This window comes from Micromys minutus, assembly GCF_963924665.1.
Source record: "Micromys minutus genome assembly, chromosome: 8".
Classification (NCBI taxonomy): Eukaryota; Metazoa; Chordata; class Mammalia; order Rodentia; family Muridae; genus Micromys; species Micromys minutus.
Window position 1 is genome coordinate 2419583 of NC_137977.1, and position 26557 is coordinate 2446139.

General features: G+C 41.3%; 1 protein-coding gene across 2 annotated transcripts in view; it reads right to left on the reverse strand.

Moving 5' to 3' along the window:
• The window catches only part of ZNF521 (zinc finger protein 521), a 274124-nt gene that overhangs the window by 121211 nt on the left and 126356 nt on the right, over window positions 1-26557 (reverse strand). For both annotated transcript variants that reach the window (XM_080920018.1, XM_080920017.1), the window contains one exon: window positions 2592-2676. In XM_080920018.1, the coding sequence (XP_080776144.1) occupies window positions 2592-2676 (85 nt within the window). The remainder of the gene's footprint in view (window positions 1-2591; window positions 2677-26557) is intronic.

Sequence of the window (26557 nt, forward strand, 5' to 3'; positions counted from 1 at the left end):
GCCCTTCCTCCAGACTTATTGCAAAACGAAAGCTACAAAACAACACCCACCCTTTTAATGGAGTAAGAGGCTTTCAGACAGTCCCTAATCCCTCTTCCCCTCCTAAATGTCTAGTTCAGATTATTTTTTTATTAGATAAAAAATACACACGGATACACAATCTAAAAATACCTAGCCTCAATGGAGGTATTTTAGCCAACAAAATAATGCTGCCTGCCTCATTTGAAAGACTAAGTATCACACTGGGATTTTAAAAAGGGGCATCTTAGCCTTGGCGACTCCCTCCTGCTTCACATTCTCTCTCTAGATATTAACAAGGAGAGTGGAGTTAAGAACTTGGACGCCTGGTCAACAGACGGAGCAATTAAGTGGATGCTATTCATTTGTTTAGGCCTCGAGTGAAAGAGAATCACATATCTTATTATTAAAAAATAGCCTGAATATTAAATAACAAGGCCATCCGTGAAAAGGAAAAGGATTTGCGTCTCTGGTAGAAGGTGAATTGTTAAATGCTCAGATCCCAAGGGGGGGTGAGTGTCATATTAATCCACTATTTCAGAGAGGAGAAGGACTTGGGAAAGCACTAATGAATGAATGGAGGAATGTAAAATAAACAGGAAGAGAAGGGGATAGAGAAAGTTGAGGAGTGAGCTAGGGTAACTCAATGGTACAGGCAGGATGGCAGAGAGGTCAGAAAGCCAAATGTATCTAAGACTTGAAATGCAGTTTAGATCCGACTTGTGGCAAAGATGCTAACACAGGGGCGGGATAGGTCCTATATGTTCATCTGCATGGTAGATAAATGAGAAACCCAGCGAGTAAATTTACATTAAAGAGTCTGGATAGAAGCAGGACTCACTACACTCCTTTTTTGCTTTTCTTTTTTTTTTCTTTGTTTGTAGCTAGGAAACTTGAAGGTCGAGGTGATTGAAACCTTAACATGTGACTTCTGACAGCAAACAACAATGAAGAAACAGAGACAGGCACATGTGCACAGGTGCCATGCACAGGGACCCCTTCCTCTTAAGCACAGATGAAGAGGAGGAGGAGAGGAAAAGCAGAGGCAGCAGTAGCAACGATTGTGGACGTTCACAATTGAGGATTCTGAGCAGGAGGCAATGTGCACAGAGCCTTCTCTGAACCTTCCATGCTGTGATTTTCTTCTGAGGGCTTAAGGGGACCTCTGAATACTATCCCGCCATGGCCAAAAATGTATTATTTTAAGGCATAAGAAGTCACCAATAATCTTCATACTTAAACATGGAAAACAACGACATAGAATGATCAATACTTCCACTCTCATATACATGTTGCAGGTTTCAATTAACCAGTTTTAAAATCAGTAACAATTGTCCAAGCAGTCTTCTCATTGAAAAAAGGCTAAAGCTATTGAAAAGCTATTATTTAATTTTTTCCCCATCATGCTCCTCAATTTTAGTAAAAGCTGTTACAAGTTCTGCTTTGGTGAGGTTTCCTGAGCAGGGAACCATTGGAGTGACCCTAGAACGCACTTTCTTAAAACTCCTCTCCTTGCTGTGCTGTACAAGATGGTCCCCCTAAACAAATTCCACGTCTAAAAATGCTGAATTTGTCTTCCGATCTTACAAAGTTTTTATTAGCCAAATGGAAAGTTAACTGGACTTTAAAATATTATATCCTACTATTTATGGGTTTATAAAACACCAAGAAGTAAGTATGAAATAAATAAATAAACAAAACCCTCATGGCATAAAAATACAAATGCGTAACAAAAATAGTACACAATAATAGCAATTGTCATTTTATTAGTAGAGAAAGATGTGCCTGATAAAGTTTAATTGGCTGGTAAAACTCTTAGCGATATTACTAAATGATTATCAAATTAAAAAACAAAAGCCAGGCAGTCGCCCCTGAGGAATGATGGGTAATGGGACACCAGGAATAAGCGGAAATGCTGTCACTTTGGTTCTGGCCTATCTAACAAGTGCATGACCCTAATCACTGGCCTGGAGAATTCAGAGATCTTCTCCCTGTCCACTTCTGCAAAGATATGTGAAAAGTTGGTGGGAAATAAAAAACTGCTTCCTGAATTCCATGATCTTTATGATCGTGATTATTTCCAGGCTGCTGGAACCATACTTATAAAACTATTTTATGGCAATTTAAATTATTTATGTTTCCTCAGCACAAAACTCACCACTTTGGATTTTGATACAAAGATGCTTAAGCAACACACAGCAGTACCATTATCATAATAACTTCTGAAATTAAAACCTGTCTAAAACTCTATGGATAGCTAACATCCAGTTCATTAACCATTCCTGTTAGTTTTCAATAATGCAAAAATGATTAGAAGTTTAATTTGCTAATCACCTGTGCTTTGACTGGCAGACGCAGATAATCCTCTGCAGAAGTCTAAACTAGCCCTTGCAGAAAATAAAACCCGCTAATGCCTTACCAGGTCTAATAAGAGGAATAAAAAAATCAATCACACCGAGGTAAGCATTGATGGCGGAACAATTAATTCATTCTTAATGCTGTTTAATTACATAGGCACTGATGTACACACATGTGAGGGAACAGATGCGTGTAAGGGGCGGAGTCCCACTCACCAATCATGTGATTTGCCACGTGAACCTGGATGTCCCACTCATTGTAGAAAACCATCTGACACTTGATACACTGGTAGGTCTTCTTCTGAGAAAACAAGGAGAGACAGGGTCACTTAGACACATGTGCATAAAGAAATGCTCCCACCCAATGCAAACGGGGGGGGGGGGGCAACCCTGACCACAGAACAGTCTTCCCAAGATGTTGGTTTTGTCTATGTGGCTAATTAACATTCTGTGGATTTCTCCAACAAAGCACCGTGAGCTTCTCACTGAGACCTTGAGAGATGACAGCCAACACTGCAAGCTACTTCATTTACAAGGGATGAAGGCACCACATTATCAAATAATGACAACAAAATGATACAAATGCTCTTAAGCTCAAACACAGACCCCGTATTAAAAATACTTATAATACATGGCTCAGTTTCAAAAACCAATGCCTTTAAGTATCAGACATGGCGTAGTTTAATTCTGACTAAAATCGTGTGGTAGTTTTGAAAATGACTAGTAAGCTAAAGTGCATAGCATTTTAGACAATGGGGCCAGAGAGGTGGCTGAGCAGTTAAGAGCACTTGCTGCTCCGGCCGTGGACACAGGTTCAGTTCCCAGCTCCCCACATGGATGCTCACAGCTCTAACTCTAGCTCCACTTCCACAGCTAGCACCAACATAGTGCACAGACACACAGGCGGGCAAGACACTCACACACACACACACAAACCAATCATTCTTTTAAGAAGGTAGTTTTGTGAAAAGCCTATAATATAGGTGAGGCTTTTGAGATTCTAAGTCTTTTCATTTAAATATGTACTTTCTCTTCTTAGGAAATCGGTTCAGATTGAACACCACAGCCGGTGAAGGATGGAATAGAGTATTTATGATACGTTTAGGGCACACAAAGAACCTCAGACAGCCTGATGCCCCGTGGCACAGAAACAGGAAGAGAAGTAACATCTCTCAAATATCCAATGAATTATGCGGTGTGACTGTCTTAGGGACTGATGCTCTCCCCATGCACGTTGGATGAACTCAGTGCTTGAACTGAGGGTGTTCACAGAGTGTACCATCACACACACCCCTCCGCAACACACAGCTACTGACAACCAAAAAACATTTTGAGAAATAAAATCTACTGCAACGAAATAAAGAATTAAGGATTAGGGCACCTGTAAATGTGGGGAAAATGCATCTGTAAAAGTGTACACGTGATGTTTGGTTGTAATAATTCCAAGTGTAATAATTTCACTTGGTGTCCTAGACCATGTTTTGCTACAGGAATTAACATGAAATAGAAGTCATGAGTTAATGTGAGTCATAAATTACAACACATTGTGAAGGACTCAAGTTGCTTAGGACATAATAAATAAAGTTCAGTACGGAAATAAGTGATTTCACTTGAGACCACAAAGGATAAATGCCACAAATGTAAATATTTTACAATTGTTGCCATCTACATAGTGTTTTCTTCTATAACAAGGGACATGATACCTCGCAAACCCTAAAAGCTCAGCCATCTCTCCGATGCATGTATCTAAATAACCCAATAGTTGCTGCACATTAGAAGCCAGTGGCCTGAATACGCCGAATCTAAATATAACCAGGGCTTCCAACACCCTGACAATCAAGGAGGAAGATTTACTGCATGGAGCTGTTCATGAGACCCTTTGACGGTGACGTACAGCACAACATATGCTGTGTAAATAACATTCATCCCTTTTGTAACTATATTTCCCTTTAGAACTAGTTAGAAAATATTTCTTACTCCCTGATGACCTACATTATATATTGTTTATTAGCATACTTCAAGCATCATTCCTGATATGTGACCTTGCTGAAAAACAAAGAAACATAAACTTAATGGCTAGTCTTTTCTCTTGTTAGCACAGTAAAACACAGAACATGTCGAAAACTGTCTCCAAAAATTATGACTGATGAAGATGTTGCTCGAGAGTACTAAGGGCTTTTCCCCCTTCTCGTCCACTAATAAAGAATAAAATCACTTGAAAAGCTAAGGTAATAAAATGGCAGCACTTATGGCTACCTTCAAAATGAACTGACACATTTAAAGACCCCTGTAAGTTTTCTCTCATTGTAAGAAAATGCTTGTGTCACTACTGATAATTCAGAGAGCTAATTCTCTACCTCACGGTGTCTAAGACGCTTCCTTCTGTTTATAAGGGTATGGCCACGTTCTTATCTACATGTGCCCAGATCTGCAGCCAGATAAAAATTCAAAGCACCATAATGCTTAAGTTCTGCAGTTTCACCTAGCTCAGGACCCCCTCCCCCGGTTTCCTCAAAGACATGCCTTGCAAATCGGGGCGTGCTAGAGCGTCTCTGTGCAAGCTGCGGTATGAAATGCATTGCCGCCGTCCAGATTTTAGAATAGTACATTGAAATGGCCTATGAAGCTGTCATTACAATACATTCTTCCCTAACTATCTGAGGGCAGTGCGTACCTGCACAACACCCGGTGAGCACACAGAGCTAACCTGTGACCCTGACAGAGATTACCAAGGCTTCTTCTAATTCTAGACCTAAATCCTCCCTTTCCCCAGCATGCAAGCACTGGTCCCAAATCTAGGCTGTGGCTATAAGGACCGGGATGAATCCCCTGCCTATAGACAGTTATATTAACCTCTTCTCAGTCAGAACAGAGACAACAGACTGTCCAATGACTTTCCAACATGATTATCTTCCTGCAGTCCTAGAAATAAACAGAACCCCAAGTGACACCAGATGCCTGAGGGGTGACCCGATACTGCAGAACACAGGAGGACTGTCACCTCCCCCAGGACAACTGCTTCCATCACATCAAAGACAACAACAAAAAAAGTCAAGTGAGATAATTTCTCTTAAAAGCAGGTGAAGTAGAAACAGAACTTCCATTGTTTGGGCCCCAGATTGGCCTTGATCAACGCTTAGGTTGTCAATTTACTTGAAATGCTAATTTAGTCCCATTTTTAAAAGAGACCTTTTTTTTTCATTAGCCTTTTTAAATGAGCTGCTTGGGAGCAGGACTGTCATTTCCTGATTGTTCTCCTTTGTTTTCTGATACTGATAGATGTAATTATCAAGGATACAACTTTTTCCCAGCACCTCATTATTTTTGATTGATTTTGAGAACAATTTAAACGTGCCTCTTTGACATTTTTTGTTTTCAGCTATACTCTGTTCAGGTACTCAGAGACATTCAGAAAAGAGCATCTCATAAGTTTGACACAAAGGTTAAAGATCTCTAATAATGTATAGTATTAAAAACTCCTTTTCTGATTACCTCCAACTCCCTCTATTTGATCTCTGTCCCATTAACTTTTAGATTACATTTTGTCTTACCAAATTAAATAAAAATTATCGATTTTTAAAAAATATATGTTTTAAAGTTGTAGATTACTATTTCTTAAAATAATAAGTGCATTTAAAAAATTAAAGAGTCCATAGTAATCCTCAAAGACAGAAAACCAATCTTAGTGGCTACTGTGACGGCAGCTATTAAATACGTCTCTAAGTATGATGTCCTAGTGTGCCCACCCCTTCTCTCCCTCCTCTTTGACTGATTTGACACAGAATCTCACGGATATCTCAGACTGCCTTCAAACTTCAAATTCAGCCTTGAGTGCAAAGATTACAAGTGTGTGTTGGTTGACACACTCGGTGATATACCTCTTTTTTTCTGGCAGTTGGCAATCAGAGACTAGGCTTTTTCAGGAGGGAATTTAGTTCATGGCCACTGAATGATAGGAGGGATTAGGTAAAGGAAAAAAGACAAAATTCTAGAACGGCAAAAGCCACCCTTTGCACTGACTGGGAAAACCATCAATAGCTGGTGAAGACTTTGCAGACTTTGTTATTCTGCAATACTCAAAGAAACTCACCTAAAATATTAAGATGAATCTAATAAACCTTTAGAGGTAGCAGCATAATTTATATACAGGAACAGAAGAATAAACAAGGCCCTAAACGGGTCTTTTAGATAACTGGACTATTGTCTTTAAAACATGCAGGTCATAGAAGAGGAGACTATTCCCAGGTGGCTCAAAGAGGTTTGTTTATCCACGAAATGTAACTATGTGGTCTGACTTTGGGATTAAGGGACCAGTAAGTGTTTGAGAAGTTGGGAAAACACTATCACCATTTTGGGACTGGATATTATCGGATGCTAGTGGGCATCTTCCAATATCCTTTAAATAAAGTGTCAGGAGTATCACGCCTAATGTATAGAGGTAAAATAGTATGCTACTCACAAGTGAACTCTTACAATGTTGGAGGAAACAATACACAAATTAGCCAGATCCAGGCAAAGCAGAAATGGCTGCAGCAAGGACTGCGTGGTGATGTTAATCAGCAGGTGCACCAGTGAGTGTCAGAGACAATACAGGGACAGTGTAATACAAGTGCCATGATGTGCTCTCTGTCCTCTCATGCTGAACACATCCTGATCGTCCCCAGATGTTCATTTCTACATACTGTATGAAAGGCACACCAAGTAGTCTCTGTCTAGAGGTTATAAGTGGCTTTGCAAATATAATTGATGTTTTAATGACATTTTGAGCATGAATCTAATATATACATTTTTAAGAGTTTGGGAACTACAGCTTGTAGTCATTTCTAAAACCAAGGACATTGTACTCTCCCATTCATGGAGAATTACTGTGCACTAAGGAAGGTCCTGTGCAACCGTATGGCAGGAGCGGATAAAGAAAGAGTTGTCATGCAGATAAATTAGAGGGCTTATCTGAAGGCATATACAGTGTGTGACCTCCTTAAGTAAAGCTGGAATTCTACTCAGCTCCCTCTCACTGTCTTTTACACAGTTTCTGCTCTGTGCTAAGTCTGAAGCCACATCTTAGAAGCAGCTTTCCTTACTGTGGAAGGTGCTGGCTCTGACAGTAGCAGAGAAGATGGAGAAACAGCCCATAGGGAAGGGCCTGTTTCTGTTCCCTTGTTCTCAGGTCTCCACCACAGACCTCCTGTAAGCAGTGTAGAAGAGGTTCTGAACACCGAGAGTCTACTGAAGGATGCTGTTTCCTCTCAATACTCTGTAGTTTTAACACCATATTTTAATTACATCTTTATTTCAGTACTAAGAACAGTTCCAATCTGAGATCTTATGAATGTCTTTAATTCCCCTACTTGTCCCCTGGTTAAATTAATACAGTTCTGGGTCTCCACACACCCACCCCATAGCTTCCCATGAGCTTAGCACTGGAGCCTTTCTACCATCCTCTCCTGCATCAATTACTCTTGAATGCGTGTTTCAGACATTGACACAGACATCCGAGTTCCGCAGGTGAGCCCTCTCTCCAGTGATGTCTGTTCTAGAGTTTATCATCTCTGCAGAGAATCAATCCAACAGCTAGCTTCCACTGCCAAGTCTAAACATCCAGATGCTCGTGGCTTTTGGTGTATATTCCCAGGCGTAAATTTCCTTACGTTCTTAGTGGAAATTGGCCTCACCTTTCTAAACTATTAAACCTACTATTTCATTTCAAATTTTGACAGTCTCTTTTCTGACGAAGTCTCTTTCTAGTGGCTGTTCTCTGTATCTGTCTGTCCTTCCTTCCTTCCTTCCTTCCTTCCTTCCTTCCTTCCTTCCTTCCTTCCTTCCTTCCTTCCTTCCTTTCCTCTCCTCCTCCTCCTCCTCCTTCACCTTTTTTTTTTTTTAAATCAAAGTCAGACCTATTCACAGGTTTCAAAGGCTTGATTTGAAGCTCACTTGGAGTCACTACCTTTTGCTCATTGCCTCTCTGAGGTCACGTCAGGCTGCTGGACCTGAGCCTCACTGCTGTGCACCTGCGATGCTGCAGGGGTAGAAGACCCAGCACAGGTTCAGTTTTAAGTCCCCGCGCCTCCTCCTGTTTCTTCAGTTCTCTATGGAGAAAGCCACGTAGGAAGCAGCAATCAACAGCAGCCCTCTGCTTTCCTGTCTCTCCTCAAGAGATGGGAATAGGTGCTGTTGCTGCTTTATTTATTGTTTCTTGTTCATTTTCTTGTGTACATGTGCCTGCCTGGCTTACAAGAAAGGGCCTGACCTCAGAGCCACCATTGTTAAGCAAACACTCCATCGCTGAACTACATCAGAGACCTGAAGAAGCGTATACAATAATCTCAGAACTGAGCAGGAAAAAGGCAGATGTGTCAGGAGCTCAAAGCCAAGGGCTGGACAGACCGTTCATTGGCTAAGAGTACTGCTGCTCATCCAGAGCACCCCACTTTGGTTATCAGCACCCACATGGTGACTAAAAACCAATGTTAAGGATAGTCCTTTGGGGGTTTGATGCCCTCTTGTCCCTTTGGGCACTAAGGTGTACAAAGTACATAGGCATACATGCTGACATAACATCTATACACATAAGAGAAAATAAAATGTTTAAACTAGCCTGGTTTATACAGCAATGTCATGTTTTTTAAAAAAAACTTAAAAACAGATAGATGAATAAATAGCAGGTCTGGCTTTGTCTTAAAAGGATGAAACTTTAGTATTTCCTGGCAAGAGCCCTGCAGACCCCGCAGACCATGCAGACCATGCAGACCATGCAGACCTGCAGACCTGCAGACCCACAGACCCTGCAGACCTGCAGACCTGCAGACCCACAGACCCACAGACCCACAGACCCTGCAGACCTGCAGACCTGCAGACCCACAGACCCAAAGACCCACAGACCCACAGACCCTGCAGACCCTGCAGACCCACAGACCCACAGACCCACAGACCCACAGACCCTGCAGACCTGCAGACCTGCAGACCCACAGACCCACAGACCCACAGACCCTGCAGACCTGCAGACCTGCAGACCCACAGACCCAAAGACCCACAGACCCACAGACCCTGCAGACCCTGCAGACCCACAGACCCACAGACCCACAGACCCTGCAGACCTGCAGACCCACAGACCCACAGACCCGCAGGCCCTGCAGATCCTGCAGACCCACAGACCCACAGACCCTGCAGACCCCGCAAACCATGCAGACCTGCAGACCCACAGACCTTGCAGACCCACAGACCCGCAGACCCTGCAGATCCTGCAGACCCATAGACCCTGCAGACCCACAGACCCACAGACCCTGCAGACCCACAGACCCACAGACCCTGCAGACCCCGCAAACCATGCAGACCTGCAGACCCACAGACCCACAGACCCTGCAGACCCCGCAAACCATGCAGACCTGCAGACCCACAGACCCACAGACCCACAGACCCTGCAGACCCCGCAAACCATGCAGACCTGCAGACCCACAGACCCTGCAGACCCACAGACCCACAGACCCTGCAGACCCCGCAAACCATGCAGACCTGCAGACCCACAGACCCACAGACCCTGCAGACCCCGCAAACCATGCAGACCTGCAGACCCACAGACCCACAGACCTGTACACAGACCCGCAGAAGGGTAAGTCACACAGGCTCTGATGTTTCTCCCTCATCACCACTCCCCCAAGTTTGGACCATTTCTCCTAGCTGTCTTATACAGCCCCACAGCTCAGGCATGGAAGGGGTGGTCGGGAAACACTGTTAGAATCCCGACAATATGATGTTATACAACAAATGCTAAAATTTACTCAGCCCAATTATATCCAGCAATCTAGTAGGAAAAAAAAAAAAAAAAAAAAAAAAAAAAAAAAAAAAACCTCTAGAATATTCTTTCTGCAATCAGCTGCTTCACAGTGGCTTCATCATTCAGCTGAGTTACAAGTCATTTAATGACCATGAGTGTTAGCTTACTTTCCTGCAAATTAAAAATAATAAAGCTTACATCTTAGAGTTATATGTAAATGGGAATTACACAAACATGCTTAGCATGTGCCTAGCACAAACAAGCCAGCACTCAACACTGGCTGCTTTTCTTGTTCTTTACTTGACAGGTTATTATGGGATGTAATGGAAAGATACTAACAGGCACACAAAGATGCTTACCAAGGGAGCTCCAGAGGTGGACTTTGGGATCACACTAACATCTCTTTCAATTAAAATACACAAATTTAGATTTTATGGCCATTAACAGTTCCAGAATCTATTTGTGAAGGTTCAATAAGACCTAGTCTAGAGGCCACCACAGTCAGTGACAACCGTGGAGAAGGGACAGGAAGAGGGTGATGGACAATCTGTACAAAGATTCAGACTGGGCCCAAGAAGATGGCCCTGGGTAAAGCCCAGTGCAAGCATGAGGACTGGGTTTTCATTGGCGGTACCCACAGACGTGGCAGCTCACACGTGACTCTCCACGTCTGAAGGTGAAACGGCTTCCCTGTGGCTGGATTACTGAGGTCTAGGTTCAGATGAGCAACCCTGTGTCCCTTAATAGACAAGTGGGAAGTAGCAGAGGAAGACAGTGCCAGCCTCCAAATTTCAAATACACATGAACTTACATACATACATACCTCCACACTTGTGTCTCCACACACATGTGAAAATACATACACACAGTTATACAAACTATGCACACTAAACCATGCCAAACAAGCTAGGAAAAACAAAACAAAAATCAAATAAAACAGCTGTTAATATCTACAGCAATATATATTATCATCCTAAAAAGAAATATATTAATTACAAATTATATACAATGAATAACACCCTTACTTGGAAGGACTTTGTATATGACTTGGCAAGATATTGTATGTGAGGGTAAGTCATGAGCTAACAGGTTTGTACAAATTTAGACATTTTACTAATTTACTCTAGTCATTTTCAACATAATAATGAATTAATATTAAAATTAGTCATTTAACACAGAGGGGAACGTGGCTGAAATGCAACAAAATTTACTAACGAAGATATAAGCCAATGAAAAATGAAAGCATCAGTGTTTTATGATGCATTTGTGTGGCCAGGTTACCACTGTGCACAGTTCACTGTGCACAGTCCACCGTGCACAGTGCCTGGCACACGGTGGCCTTAACCGCCAAGAGGAATTGACAGCATCCCAGGGTCAAGGCGTTAGAATACACTTTGGAAAAGCAAACACACAAACATTAAAGTCCTACATGGATTTTGCCAAAATAACATGGTAATTAGATTTAGGACCAAGCATCTTTGTTGGTACACAGTTAATGGAAGCTATGACAAGTCTTGTAGGAACAGTTTAATATGCTCTTGGGGAGTCAGGAAAAAACTTAAAGCCAAAAAGCAAACCAAACCAACCAAACTAAAAAAGCCCTGGAGGTGGTGCATGATCTGAAATGGAATCATTCTCCAGAGTTAAATCTGTCACAAAGTAGCTATCCCATGCAAGGCATGGTGCTCACTGTCTTATGTGGCAGTTGATAGATTGAGAAGAGCCGATCAGAAAAGCAGCAGGGTAAAAGATTGTGTGTAGACGACCAGCTAGACAGAAGACATGGCAGAAAGACGAAGCTTTACTTAGTTAATAACGATCTGGATGCAGATCGCTGTTTAAGCCATTGAGTGTGTCTTTTTAAGGTTCCAGGGAATAATTGTTTGACCATATAAACCCAAATTCCACATAGATAAAAATTTAATCTACCACTAATTTTAAAACCAAAGGGGAAAAAACAACCAATTTTCATCTTTATTGGGATTTTAAAATATTAGATAAAGTAGTTCTAACTTGAATTCCAAAGACATAACCGATAATCAAAACTCAGAAAATAATTGGGTCTTTAGAAAAATTTGAGAAATATTCTCTCTCTCTCTCTCTCTCTCTCTCTCTCTCTCTCTCACACACACACACACACACACACACACACACAAACACACACACACATACATACACACACATACACACATGCACACACACTAATTTTGTTGTGTAATCTGTCATAAAAAACAATTGAGAAACGTAATAGCTTTATTAGCTTTTTGAGAAGCTGATATCACTGGATAACTATCATTGGTATCAAAAAGATAACACAAACCCTTATTTCTTGTTAGATCATGATTCTTTTTTGTTCTTATAATAATTCTCACATGCTTTATCTGGGCTATTTCTACAATGTTACTCTATGCCCTGTAAATCTAGGCTTTAATCCATTCATTTTTTTTTTATCTATTGCAATATACAGCTGATTAGTATGTTGTACATATCAATTAATATGTACAACCCACATGCTTACTATACAGTCAAAAACCCTTGCTTAGGCATATTCTCTTTAGTTTGGGGCTATCTATTCATTTTTTATTTTTCGGTAGGGCTGGTGCTTGAACCCAGGGCTTTGCCCATGCTAGGCTTGTGCACACCAACTGATTCAGATCTCTGGTTCTTCCTGTTCTCTTTAGGTGAAGGCTCCCCCGAGGCCTGACCATTTTCCTTTGTTTCTATTCTTGGTCTGTCCTTCCAGCTATTCTTCTGGCAGCTTCAAGTCCCACCCACAGGACATGCTCTCTCTGAACCTGGTATTTTCAGTTGTTGACATCACTGGGAAGATTACCTGTCTGTTGTTACTTTCATCTCTTGTAAGATAGCTCACTGTATTGTCCACTCCCACTCTTAGGTGTCTTCTCCCTCCCTCTCCTTCTTTCTCCCCTCCCCCTCCCCATCTCCCTTTCTCTCTTATACACACATTCCACAAATGCACAGAGTTCTGAGTTTTCTTGCCCACCCCTTCCACTCAAAGAGCTTTCCCACTTAGCCATGTCAGACTACCCTTTCCATTTTTTTCAATTGCTTCTAAAACCACCTCAGTCAAAAAAGCAGTTAACAGTAACACCCACACAGTGCTGTGGATGCTGACTTAATTATTGCTGTTGTTTGTTTTCAGGACAGAGTGGTGTGTCCGTTCCCTCCCCATGGTAACATGTTCTGTGCGTTCCCGTGTTAGACCCCTGCAGGGAGGCTGATGTCAGCCAAACCCCGACCCCACACTGAACTGAAATTGTCTGGATTGTTCACGTTTTTCCTCATTCATCTTCCCAAAATCACCTTTCAGAACTGTCCAAATATCCTTTACATCTTGTTTTTCTCCCCTTTTCTGTGAGTGTATGTGTGTGTGTGTGTGTGTTTGTGTGTGTGTGTGTGTTTGTGTGTGTGTGTGTGTGTGTGTGTGTAAGGGTGAGTGGGAGCATGCATATGCTGGGGTATAGATGCATGCGTGGGGATGTCAGGAATTACCTTGTCACACTTCCACTTTAGTCACCAAGGCTCAAACCCAGAGTTTGACAATATGAACAGTCTCTCTGGCCAATTTGCTCTGGGAAATCCTCTGTCCCTGTATCCGAAGTCTGAAATAAAAGCAAGCTACCATGCCAACTTGGCATTTCTGTAGGTTCAGGGGACCCAAAACTCTGGTCTTGACACTCTCACAGTAGGTGACTAGCCGATGATCAGTCACTCCTTCATACCCAATAATACCACAGTATGATTCACCTTTGACAGATACTATTCTTTGCAAAGAAGCAGAGTCTCGGAGTGGAAAAGGAAGGGAGCCCATCCTGCTTCAGTTTTCCTATCCTAGGCCAGATGAGGTTCATAAATAAAGTGACCTTGTCTGTGACCCACAGAAAGTCACCAACTTGGTCCCAAACACAGTGGCATGAACAGCCTCATGGCTGTTGACACAGTAGCTGGATTCCAGAAGAAATACAAGCCATTCTTTAACCACTGCCAAACCAAGTGTCCAGTTTTCACGGCTCCTGTGGGTTCTGAGGAACAAACATCTCTATGAAATTACCTCTCTATGGCCACTTCTTGTGACTGACTGCTGCTTTCTTTGAAGTACTCATTTCTCAGTACATAGTTCAGAATAAAATTTACTCTATAGTTCAATGAGGGCTTATCCTAACTTCTGAGGACAATAAGTATTTCAACAGCTTGTTTGTTTTTAATTTTTGAAATACCTAAAGGCAGAGAAATTTTGAGGTTATGATTTATACCTAAACATCCTAAATATAAAATTAATATAAACTTTACATATTTTATACACATGCCCTAAAGAGTTTCTTTGTACTTTTAGTGGACCTATTTTTAACTATGACCCAGCTCATAATGTTAGATGTGTGTGGAACATTCCATTTATGATGTCACAATGGTGGTGAGAGAAATCTTAAGACATTTCTAATATCTGATTTTTAGATCAGGGATGCTTGAATTACATGATCAAAGCATCTATTCAAACTCCAGACATAGATTTTCCTGATACGCAATGGACAGTGTCCACTTCTCTCTTTAGAGCACTGTCTGATAGAGTCACATGACAGGGATCTGATGTCACAAAACTTCATACAGCAGACTAGACTGCTATCATCAAACAAACTGAGATCCTGTATCATAAAAGCAGATAGGCTCTTGTCATTACCCTCAGCTTATCCCAGAAAAGTAAATCAGAGATCAGAAAAACAGTGCCATTCTTCCCAACAATGTATCTCATAAAACTAGAAATAGTTGTATGAAAATGACCCGAATATGAGAAATTCCAGGGTGCTTTCCCTATTGACCTGTTGAGAAAGGTCAGATATAAGTATGAGTGGGGAAATCTAAAATAATAATGATAATAATAATAATAATAATAATAATAATAATAATAATAATAATAATAATATCAAATAAAAAACATCTCAAAACTCTATGGTTCCTTTCTTATGCTTTGCTATTATAACTTGGTCATTATTTTGAAAAACAGTTTGGAATTCTATCATTATATACCTTTTAAAGAAAAGTAGATTGCATTTCATTATTTAGTTTACTGGGTGTGTATGTATACTCTGGGTCTCTATTTGATTAGACATATGCCATAGAGCATGGGTCAAAGACAGAAGACATCCTGTGAGGGTCCTTTTTCTCCCTCTACTACGTGGGCCTAGAGACTGAACTCCCCTCCTCTGGCTGGGAGGCATACATCTTCACCTGATGAGCCATCTCACTTGGCCACCAGTAGATATACTGGTTGTTTGAAGATATATCAGTTCTCTGAAGGCTACAGTGTTTACCAAGGGGAATGTTAAAAAAAATACCATTGCTTTCTTTTGGATGTATGGTATTTAACATGCATTTAAACTTGGTGTTGACTGAAAGAAAGAACAGCTAGATTTGACTCAATCTAGAAATTTGTCCACTGGGGCTAGAGAGATGGCTCAGCGATTAAGAGGGCTTGCTGCTTGTACACAGGATAGAGTTCAATTCCTGGCACTCAGGTCAGGAGGCTCACCAAATCTCTAACTGTAGCTCCAAAAAATTCAGCACCCTCTCCTGGCATCCACAGATACCTACACTCACATGCCCATACTCACACACAGACACACTTGATTAAAAGTAAATTTAAAAATCAAAGTCATCTTATACAAAATCCATTGTGTTTCCAGTGTGAATAGCTACAGATATTGAAGTACAGTACCTCCTGACAGATTTTCTGACCTCCCACTTAGACGTTTATCCCTCCATCTTTTCTTCCTATCCTTGGCATCTCCTTCCCTCTTGTTCTTCTCTTCCATGTCTTTTGAGAACAAATAACCTTTACTACAGAGATGGTCACTACCTATAATTCAACTATTTCAGAAAACATGTTTTATTAGAGTTCCTTTGGGTTTCTTTACAGCACATGCCAAACACATGAATATAAGAGTCCCACAGCCATCCTGAGGTAAGGTGACCAATGGTCCTAAGAGATTTTGTAAGTTAAGTTTACCAATGCCACTTGAATTTTTAGATCATGTTGTATGTTTGCTTTGAAGCAACTCTCTCCTAATCATGTATTAGCAATTTAAGCAAATGTTTAAAATAAACCCAGGTTATATATCAAAATTATCAATCCTATAAAAATCAAATATAAAAATGTCCCTTTTTTTCCGCCACCTCTCCAATTTGAATTCTACACATGATTAGCAGAAAGCAATGCCAATGGAATTCAGTCACACAACTGGGCTCTTTAATTGCTTTCCAAATCCTGATCTGTTTTCTGGACTTAGAATGAAAAAAAAAATCTAATTTTTGTGTTTGTTTACTATGCTTATCATAGAGAATTTCTACTTGACTTAGATGTTGTTTCCTGCGTTGTTTTTCCTTTAATTCCCTGCCTTTGGGACGTGTTTTACTCCAGTCACATCGCTGGACATGTCCCCTTTCTCTATATGTCCACCTGCATGCTCTGCGTGCTCAAGGTTTACTGCTGTTATATCTTCTGTATTTACTGAAAATACCTCTAGCCTTAAATCAACTAAATAAGATTTTAATCCTTGTGGTTTCTGTTTTTTTTTTTCTTTGTTCTTTGGTTTTCAGCACTCCTAGGTTTGGTTTTCACAATTATAATTTTCTACTTCATCAGTTGTGCAAGAGTAGCTTATTTAGATACAATTTGATGAAAGAAGCCATTATTGTAGCCTTGTCATACTAAATTAATTGAAAAAAGCATTGCATGAATAAGTTACATGCATGCATGAATAAACAGGAGTGCATGTATAATACCTATACATTGTCATCATAATACACAATGGCGCACCATGTACTCTCTCTGTGTGTGCACATGCGTGCACATTGTTTCAAAGTGTCAGCTGTGTTCTATGATAACCTTAGAAAGCATGTGCACACATGTGTGCAGTGTGTGCATAAGCCCATGGTATCAGCAAGGAAGCTAAGGCTTGAAAGCCTCATAGAAATTTTTATCAACTGGTATTTGAACTCCTTTCCTAGTAAAAATCTCTCTTACTATACTGCACCCTTAAACTTCCTCAGTGACCACGTTTCTTCAGCAAAACCTGCACAGGCTCAGTTGAAAGCTTGCTTAGGCAATTCCAAATTTAATTCCATAAAATAAATCATTTGCCATGAAATGGGGATTTTACAAAACTTCATCTGCCTCTCCATCTCTTTATGCAATAGTACATCACATACTTATGTGACATCTTGCCGTTCTGTTTATGTACAGATCTAAGTTGTAGTATCAATATTTAGTTCTCAGGAAAATGTTTCCATCTTTTTCAAGGTGCCTATTGCTTTAATCACCAAGTTTCATTTGGAAGCATTTTAAGAACTCTATAAACACAAATCAGTGCTCTGAGAGCTGTGGGGGATATTTAGCCAACCCCTGCCTCCGAGATCCATCCCCCTGACCTCTCTTTCTGTGAAGTCTTCCTAACCCACACTCTCTACCATGCTTGTCCCCTTATACAAGTGCTCACCTCCTGCCTCAGGACTTGGGATATGGCAGTTGCCTCAAATCTGTTTGATGTCTAACACAGACATGAAAAGCAAATGCCTGCCAGGACACAGTGGCTATTCCTCACCAACAAACTCTGCAGACTCAGTGTAAGGCACCTCTAGGATGGCATTTGTCTGCGCCTACAGTGATATATTGATTACCCTAGGGACTTTCCAGGTGCCATATCGAGAATACAAATCATAGCTAATCCATACAACTAACTATAGCATACGGTTATAATCGCAGGATCATACTGGACCAAGAACTTGATTTGCATAAAGCTTCTTCTCTTTACAGCTTTACACCTCAGTGTTCCGTATATAGCAAGAATTCAGTTATCTTACAAGACAACAAATCGAAACAAACACATACCATAGCCAAATGTTTCCCCAAACCTGTTCAAGGAGCTCGAAAAAAGGAAGCCATCTAACTGGGACACAGCTACACATTAACACTTGAGCAGCTTCCTTGCACCAGTGAATGAAGAGCTTCTAGGCTCCTAGGATTTGGCAGGCATGAGGCCACCTTTGCTGCTGTGCACAGTGCTGGTTTTATATCTCTCTGTGTCGTGAAGGACACTCTATACGTCTCCACCTCTGCCTTACTGTTAAGTACTAAGTGCTTATAATGAACATATTGAATATCGGTACATATAAAAAGCACACATTAAACCTCTGGCTCGGCCTTGGCTTTCTCGGGAGCCTTCCCGAACATCTTCTTGTCCTTCGAAATGACACTTCCCATAAGCCCAATGGGCTTCTCTGTTCAAGTGTGTGCATGCCACAGATTTACTTCCTGCCTGTGACAAAGGTCTTTTTTTCTTCTCTTCTTGTTTGATGGCTTTCGATACTCTACTCAATCTTGGCTATTTCATAAACATATTTTTAAGCTGATACTTGTTCTGGTTATATCTAAGACAGCGCGTGACCATCAGGCATCTCTGCATTATTTCAGTTCTTCCTTTAATCAAGATGAAATACCAATCACTTAATTTGTGGTTCAGATTACATTGCCTAATTCTAAAAAATTATTCCCTAACCTAAGTTCATAAAAAATTTTTTTTTTGGTTTTTCAAGACATTTATGCCTTTATCTTTCAAACCCATATGTACATAAGTCACCTAGAACTAATTTTTATATGAGCAATAATGTTTTTGCCCAAATAGTTATGTAATGCCTCATCTACTTCCTCACTGATGGACAAAGGCAGCTGCCTGCTATCCCGAGCTTTCAGATCTCTATCTCTTTGGAGCATCTCATTTGGGGTCTACTAATTACTAAACACGGGTTATAAACTGACAAAGTCCTCTCCTGACTATGGTTTAGCCCAAGAGCATCTTTGCTATTCTGAGCAGATTGTCTTGCTATGTAACCCAGGCTGTCCCCAAATTCTCAATCCCCCTCCTCTGACCTCCAGGCTTAGTTTATGGCTGTGTGACATATCACCCAGAGTGTTCACACCTCTTACTCTGTCATTTTTCCACAGGTATTCTAGAATTGCTTGTCAAGTTCCAAAAATTGAAACCATGAATGTAAAACAAGCAGACAAACAAACAAACTTTGCTGAGATTCCCAATACAAGAATCAGTGCACCAATTGGGGCACGTGAGTGTCTCATGATGCCATGTGTTCCGATACGTGAACAAAACGCACTTTGTCACTTACTTAAGCCTTTAAAATATCCCTCAAAAACCTTTAACCCATTTCTATATGGAGGTTTTATGCATGTATAAGTTGGCCTCTGAATATACACGATTTGTGCCTATTATAAACAAAATTATTTACAATTCATATTTTGGTGGTGTTTTGTTCTGTGACTTGGTGAGAAAACAAGACATAACTTGAGCAAGGTTTTCCGCATCAGCAGCCGAGGCTGTATATGGAGGCCCAGGATGAGTGCGGTGGCACAGGGTCTGCCAAATATTTAGTGGTGTTTCCATATACAAAAACTCACATACTCTGCACGTGACAGTTAGTTATTTTCTATTTTTGAGCTACACTTCTAAATTTCTTTGTCTTACTTATTTATGTTACCTAGAAAACAGATTATTGGTTTCATGAAATATTAATTTCATGACAACTTTTCTATTACTTTATAAGAGCTGCTACTGGTCACACTGTAAATAGTCCTCTCTAGGTCAAGGGTACTCTTGTTCTTTCCTAGTTTAGTATTTTTAAGCATGAAAAGATGCTGCATATTTTTGTCTGGCATCCTAGAGATAAACATGTAACCCTCTATCTTATTCAATTTGCTGATGCAGTAAGTTAGTCACATTTACATGAGATCAAACCCATCTTGTGTTCTTGTGAGGAACCCAGTTTAGAATAACAAAACCTTACTTGAGCATACAAGGGATTTTATTTAGGCACACAGGGGATTTCATTTTATTTTGCCTAAAATTTTAGGATGAGAATCTTGACTAAAGATGACTTTGACTCTTCTTTTTCACCATATTGGTCTAGTTTTGATACAAATATTATAACAGAGAGTGCTCGCTCTTAGACTTGGGCAAACTTGCAGGTCTATGTGTGTATTCAGGAGAATTCACTCAAAAAGCCACCTGGGTCTGGTATTGTGTGTGTGTGTGTGTGTGTGTGTGTGTGTGTGTGTGTGTGTCTGTGTGTGTGTGTGTGATGATATTTAAGAATTGATTTAACATTTTAATGTTGGTGGTATTCCTCCCTCTGATCGTCTCTCTCTGGACCGGTTTGATAACTTTCATTATTCTAACACCTTTTCCATACAGTAGAACTTAGAGCTAGAGCATAAATGTCTGCAGACAATGGGTCGTTCTCATTCATTATATTTGGCTTTGTGGGTAGTGACTGAAATGATAAGCAACAGGTCAATGCAAACCAAGCAGTGCTTATGAACAGATTCGCAGATGTGTGTCCCCACTAGTCATCACAGGAACACAGCTGGAGCATTCCCAAAACCTAGGGGGATTCCTCCTAAGGCGCTTCTAGCCTAGACACAGCTCTTCTCTGACTTCGATCATCATGGATTACTTTTCTGCACAACTGGAGTGAGCCATTGCATATATCTGGGTCTGTCACCTGGACTGCCATGTAATAGCAGGTCACTGTGTTACCGAGCAGTACGCCATTACACGTGTACTCATATCATTAGGGAAGAATCTGTATTCACTCCATGCAAATGTGTGCTTTGCTTTAGGCTAGTTGGAAGTGTATTTACATACAGCCAGTATGGACAGTCTTCATTTAAACACACACTCATTTCTTATGAGTCAAGGCATAAAATAGGCTGCTGTTTGACTTTGGTTATGTACCATATGGTAGTGTTCTATGCACGTGGGCGATACTGCACTCCCTTTACCACAGTTAGAGCGCTTGGTTCAGCTGGAGAAACAATGTGCCAGTGTTAGTTACAGGCACAGGTTTGACTAGCCTCCCTCTGTCTTTTTAACCTTTACTATTCAAGTTATGGTTCTTCTTTTCCTTACTAAGACTGTATGATCTTTGTTTTTCTAATTTATCTCACCTGAGGCCTGGGCTTTACATCAGTGTCCTGCCCTCCTTTGGACTCTTTCTGCTTCTATAGTAACCACTACTCTTGGCTATGACTGCTTTCTTCCTCTGTATCCTGATATTCCTTTTCCTCCTTTGCATCCTGAAACTCCTTTCCCTTCCTTTGCATCCTGAGATTGCTTTTCCTTCTTCACTTCCTCATACCAGAGACCACACTGTATTTTTAATTCACAGAAAGTTTGCTTATTTTCCACTTTGTAATTCTGTTTCTGAATAACTTACCAAGGCCTGTATTTTATTGTATGCTTTAAAACAATTTGCCTGGTTTCTCGTTGTTTGCAGCAGATCGAATAGACCAGGCTGGCCTAGGATGCACCATGAGGCCAGCCTGCTCTTGCAATCCTGCCCTGCCTGCCTCCACCCTGCCAACGCCTCTGTGGCAGACATGCACCACACCCAGCCACCAGACCTAAGGATATTTAATTTCTACTTTTAAGCCTTCCTTGTGCCATGCTTATTTTTTAACTTGAAAGTTTGATTTTAAAAAAAGATAATTTTCTAGTTTAAAATTTATTTTTATTCTGCTCAGTGAATATAACTTGTATGGTCTGCAATGGTAAAATTTACTGAGACTATTTTTTTTTAGATGGGGAGAGAGTGAATTCAACACCTGACCTCTTGTGTAGAAAGAAGATGCAAAGAAAAAAGACACAATTGGGTCTGATAAAGTGAGCGGGACCATGACCTGGTGATGTGAAGAAAGACCATGACCTGGTGATGTGAAGAAAGACCATGGGCTGGTGATGAGAACCCAGGACCATGACCTGGTGATGAGAAGCCAGGACCATGGGCTGGTGATGAGAACCCAGGACCATGGGCTGGTGATGAGAACCCAGGACCATGACCTGGTGATGAGAACCCAGGACCATGACCTGGTGATGAGAACCCAGGACCATGGGCTGGTGATGAGAACCCAGGACCATGACCTGGTGATGAGAAGCCAGGACCATGGGCTGGTGATGAGAACCCAGGACCATGGGCTGGTGATGAGAACCCAGGACCATGACCTGGTGATGAGAACCCAGGACCATGACCTGGTGATGAGAACCCAGGACCATGGGCTGGTGATGAGAACCCAGGACCATGACCTGGTGATGAGAAGCCAGGACCATGGGCTGATGATGTAAAGAAGGACCATGGGCTGGTGATGTAAAGAAGGACCATGGGCTGGTGATGAGAACCCAGGACCATGACCTGGTGATGTAAAGAAGGACATGGGCTGGTGATGTAAAGAAGGACCATGGGCTGGTGATGAGAACCCAGGACCATGACCTGGTGATGTAAAGAAGGACCATGGGCTGGTGATGTGAAGGACTAGTTTGACAGTTAGAAAAACAAGAGTAATTAAGACCAAAAGTCCAATACATTCAAATTATTTTTTATTTCTCAATTTTATTTATTTTTTAATGTGCATGTGTCTGTACGTGCACCATGTAGATGTGTGTGTCTGTGGAAGTCAGCTCTCCGGGAATAAGTAGTTTGTGAGCTGCCTGGTTCAGATGCTAGAAACAGAACCTAAGTCTTCTACGAAAACAGCAGCGTTAACATCTCAGGGAGCCGACTATTCAGTTTTCTTCTTAAGTAATCAATGGAGGGCCAATGAGATCATGCAGCGGTTAAGGCGCTTGCTGCCAAGCCAGACAATCTGAGTTCAGCCCTCAGACCCAGAGGATGGAAGGAAAGAGCCAACGCCTGCAAGCTGTACAGCAGACTTGCCACGTGAATATACACATGTGTACGCATTCTCCACACACAAAAAATAAATGAACATGTGTGTATGCATTTTCCACACACAAAAAATAAATGAACACATGTGTATGCATTCTCCACACACACAAAAAAATGAACACATAAATAGATAAATAGAATAAAAATAAGAGCTTGGAAAAGTTCTTACACATAAGATGTTAACTTTCTAGAAATTCAAAGTTGATATAACAAAAACCTGTATCCATGCCACATGGTAGGTAACATGATCTTGAAAGCATCTCTGTATTTTTCAACAAACTTCTTGAACACTTAATACTTTCCATCTCGACTCAACTGCAGCAAAAATGTAAACGTCTCCTCCTAGACAGAGCCCCAAGGCTATAAGCAGGAATGATTCCAAGCTTTTATAGCCAAGGCCAACTGTTGCCCACGCAAAGCTGTACACAAAAGCATGCTTAACTTCAAACTTCGCAAGGCTAATTGTAAACAGTGAAAATGTAAGCAAAACTTTCTGGGGCAGAGGGCGGCACAGACAACGTGCAGGTATCAGAAACGTACAGAGTTATCCAGTCGGGATCATCTAGGCCCCTTGGTCAGATACTTATGCCAAGACCACTACCTCGCCCTGTAGATACCAAACAATCACTTCACACGATAGAAAATCTGGAAGGTAGATTGCAATTTGATGTATTCCAAGAACGTCTTGAGTCTTACGAATTTATTTCCTCATATAAATTTCCTACTTAAGCTATAAATGTGGCATTTTTGGAGGGAGTGTATAACCATTTATCCATTGCTCTATAAAACTTAGGATCAAAACCCTGAAGTCAAAAAGGACTACTGTTTTCTCTACTATCTATTTATAAAAACAATATCAGTCTAGAAACTGACTACCTTCTAACTTTTTATTATGTACAATGGGTTTTGTTTTTTAAATTTTTATTGGATATTCTCTATTTACATTTCAAATGTTATCCCCTTTCCTCCCACTCCCATGTCCCCTCCCCATCTCCTTGACTCCACGAAGGTGCTCCCTCTCCCAACCACCCTCTCCCACCTTTCAATATAAGAAGTGTGTTGACATAATTTTGGCTCTCTGACACTTGAACCAGGCCTCTATATTTAAGATGAGTTTCAACAGTTAGAAACTTCGAAACTTTTTAGCTTATTTTAAGCATTCTGACATCACATCTGACTCTAAAGCATTAAAGCACATACTTGGAAAACAATCAGTACATCTATGCATTTGATGTATGTCTGTCAGTGCTTCTCAACTTTCCTAACTCTGTGACCCTTTAGTTCAGTTCTCTACTTGTGATGACCCCAACTATAAAATTAGTTTGTTGCTACTGCATAAGTGGAATTTTGCTATGGTAATGAAACATGACAAAAATATCTGATATGCAGAAAAAGCAACCTCCAGAGGGGTCACAACCTACAGGTTGAGAACCACTAAACCATATACATTTACTCTGAAGTACTAATGTTCATTTGATGATGCTTAACAATCTCTTAGAAAGACACATAATCTGGTAAAAATGTTGGGATTTGTTTGAGGAAGTGAGAAGCTACTAAAGAATGTTAATTGACATTATTTGATTTATATGTGCACGCTTCCTACAAAGACTCGAAGAATGCATTGGCAAGCAGAATATGAGGAACATGAATTCATGAAGAAGCAACTAAAGTAAGAAGGTGGCTATGGAGATAGGAAACAGCACTTGACAGACATCTTGACAATTTTGGTTAGAGGTAGTATCCCTGGGGTTTCCTAATGGGCTACGAGCAGAAGATCTCTGAAGGACTTGCCAAAGTTGCCCTGAGTAACTAGGCACAGAGCATCTCCCTTCACTACAATTATGAATGTGTGGGAGAAAAATGGAGGAAAGAGAGTCTATACATATAACTGAAAGATATACATATGGATGAGTCCAACATGGTGGAGGACACACAGCTCAGAGTGAGGTGCTCTGGGCAGGGGGGGGGGGCGGGATCTAGACACTTAGCATCAAGGTAATCATTGGCATTTATACCATTGCTGATCACGCCCTACTTCATTTGCTCTCATATCTAAGAGTAAGGCCTGGTTAGCATTTGGATTAGGGACAGTGGGTCGGCTGCCTGTGCTGAATAGACAGGGTAAAAACCAGAAGCACAAGAACCCCAGATACCTCATGGCCAGTACCAGGAACAGAAAAAAGCCTTTCAAGGCAGCAGAAGGAAACATGCCTAAGCAGGGATGTCACAGAGAGGGACATTTAGGAGAGAACTACCTTTGTAGCCAATGCTACAGAAGACAGGGCAGCAGTAAGCACTTCTCTCCATCCTGAAGAGCAGAGATTGCCAATCAAGCAGCCTTGGCAGCTGCCTCAGAACACCTTAGAAGGAAGTTTTCACAGGGTAGCAGTTGGAACCTCAAAGGTGAAAGCACTGAGTTCAAATGAGGTGAGGCTGTGAATAGTGCCCACATTCAGCATGTGTCCTCTTCTGCCATCATTGTGCAGAAGCTTCCTCAATGCTTGAGGAGAGTACGCAGAATGTCTGGGCAGATGCGGGCTCCACAGCGTACATGGGGTAGGGCCCTGGGCCACAAGACACCTGACACGCTTTAGGTATTAGGATGGCGAGTTGTGTGCAGAGTTTGCGCCCTAAACTTGTGAAAGGAAAGCAGTAATGTAAATAGGCTGTGAAGCCTGTTCTATTTAACATGTACTGTGTATCATGCGCAGAGGTCATACAGGGGGCAGAAAATGTCAGCAGTGGGAACTGAGGCTCGTGAGGAGGCGTTCTGGAACGGCTGACCCCCCCAAAGTGGGACTGTCAGACAGGTTCACTGCAATGGAAAGAAGAAACACATATTTCATAAGGAGGGCGGGACAGTCATAGCAACAGAGGCAACTTGAGTGGGGACTGAAGCATTTCCAATTTTACATTGTGGTGGGAACAAGAAAAGTGAGAGGAACCCAAATCTGAAGTGTCATATATGCCACAAGAAAAAGACGAATGCAGCGTCCTTTCTCAATGGAGATGCAGAACCTTTCAGAAGCTCAGATGGGAAGCAATGTGGGACAGAGACGCGTTTGCTATATGTTCCTCTGGACACGGGTGTGAAAAGAGAATAAATCCAGCAGAGGCAATCTCATGACGGACTCAGTAGTTCAATAAAGGATAAATGGAAATTAAACTATGGTGACTTAGGAAAGCACTGGTATAAAAAATACACAGAAACTGAATTGGAGGCGGCCAACATGAACACAGCTTGATGTGGAGATAGAGAAAGAACTCGAGAAGAAAGAGATGCGGCAGTGATGAGAATTCACAGGAAAGATTATGGGTTCAAGTTTGAGTCTGACATCCATGGGTGTCCAGCAAGCAACTGAGTCCAAGACTCAATGGAAAAATTTGAAGATGCCACTATTAAAAGTAGGCTTCATTAGGGAGCCGAGGAGATGGTCAGTGGGTCAAGTGCTTTCTGGACAAGCATGAGGACTTGATTTTGGATCCCCAGAACCCACATTAAAGTGTGCAAGGTGCTGCACACCAATAACATAGCCTGGGGCTAAATGGGAATAGCTGGGTCTCCAGACTAACTGGCTTGGAAGCCTAGCTAATGGCTGAGCAC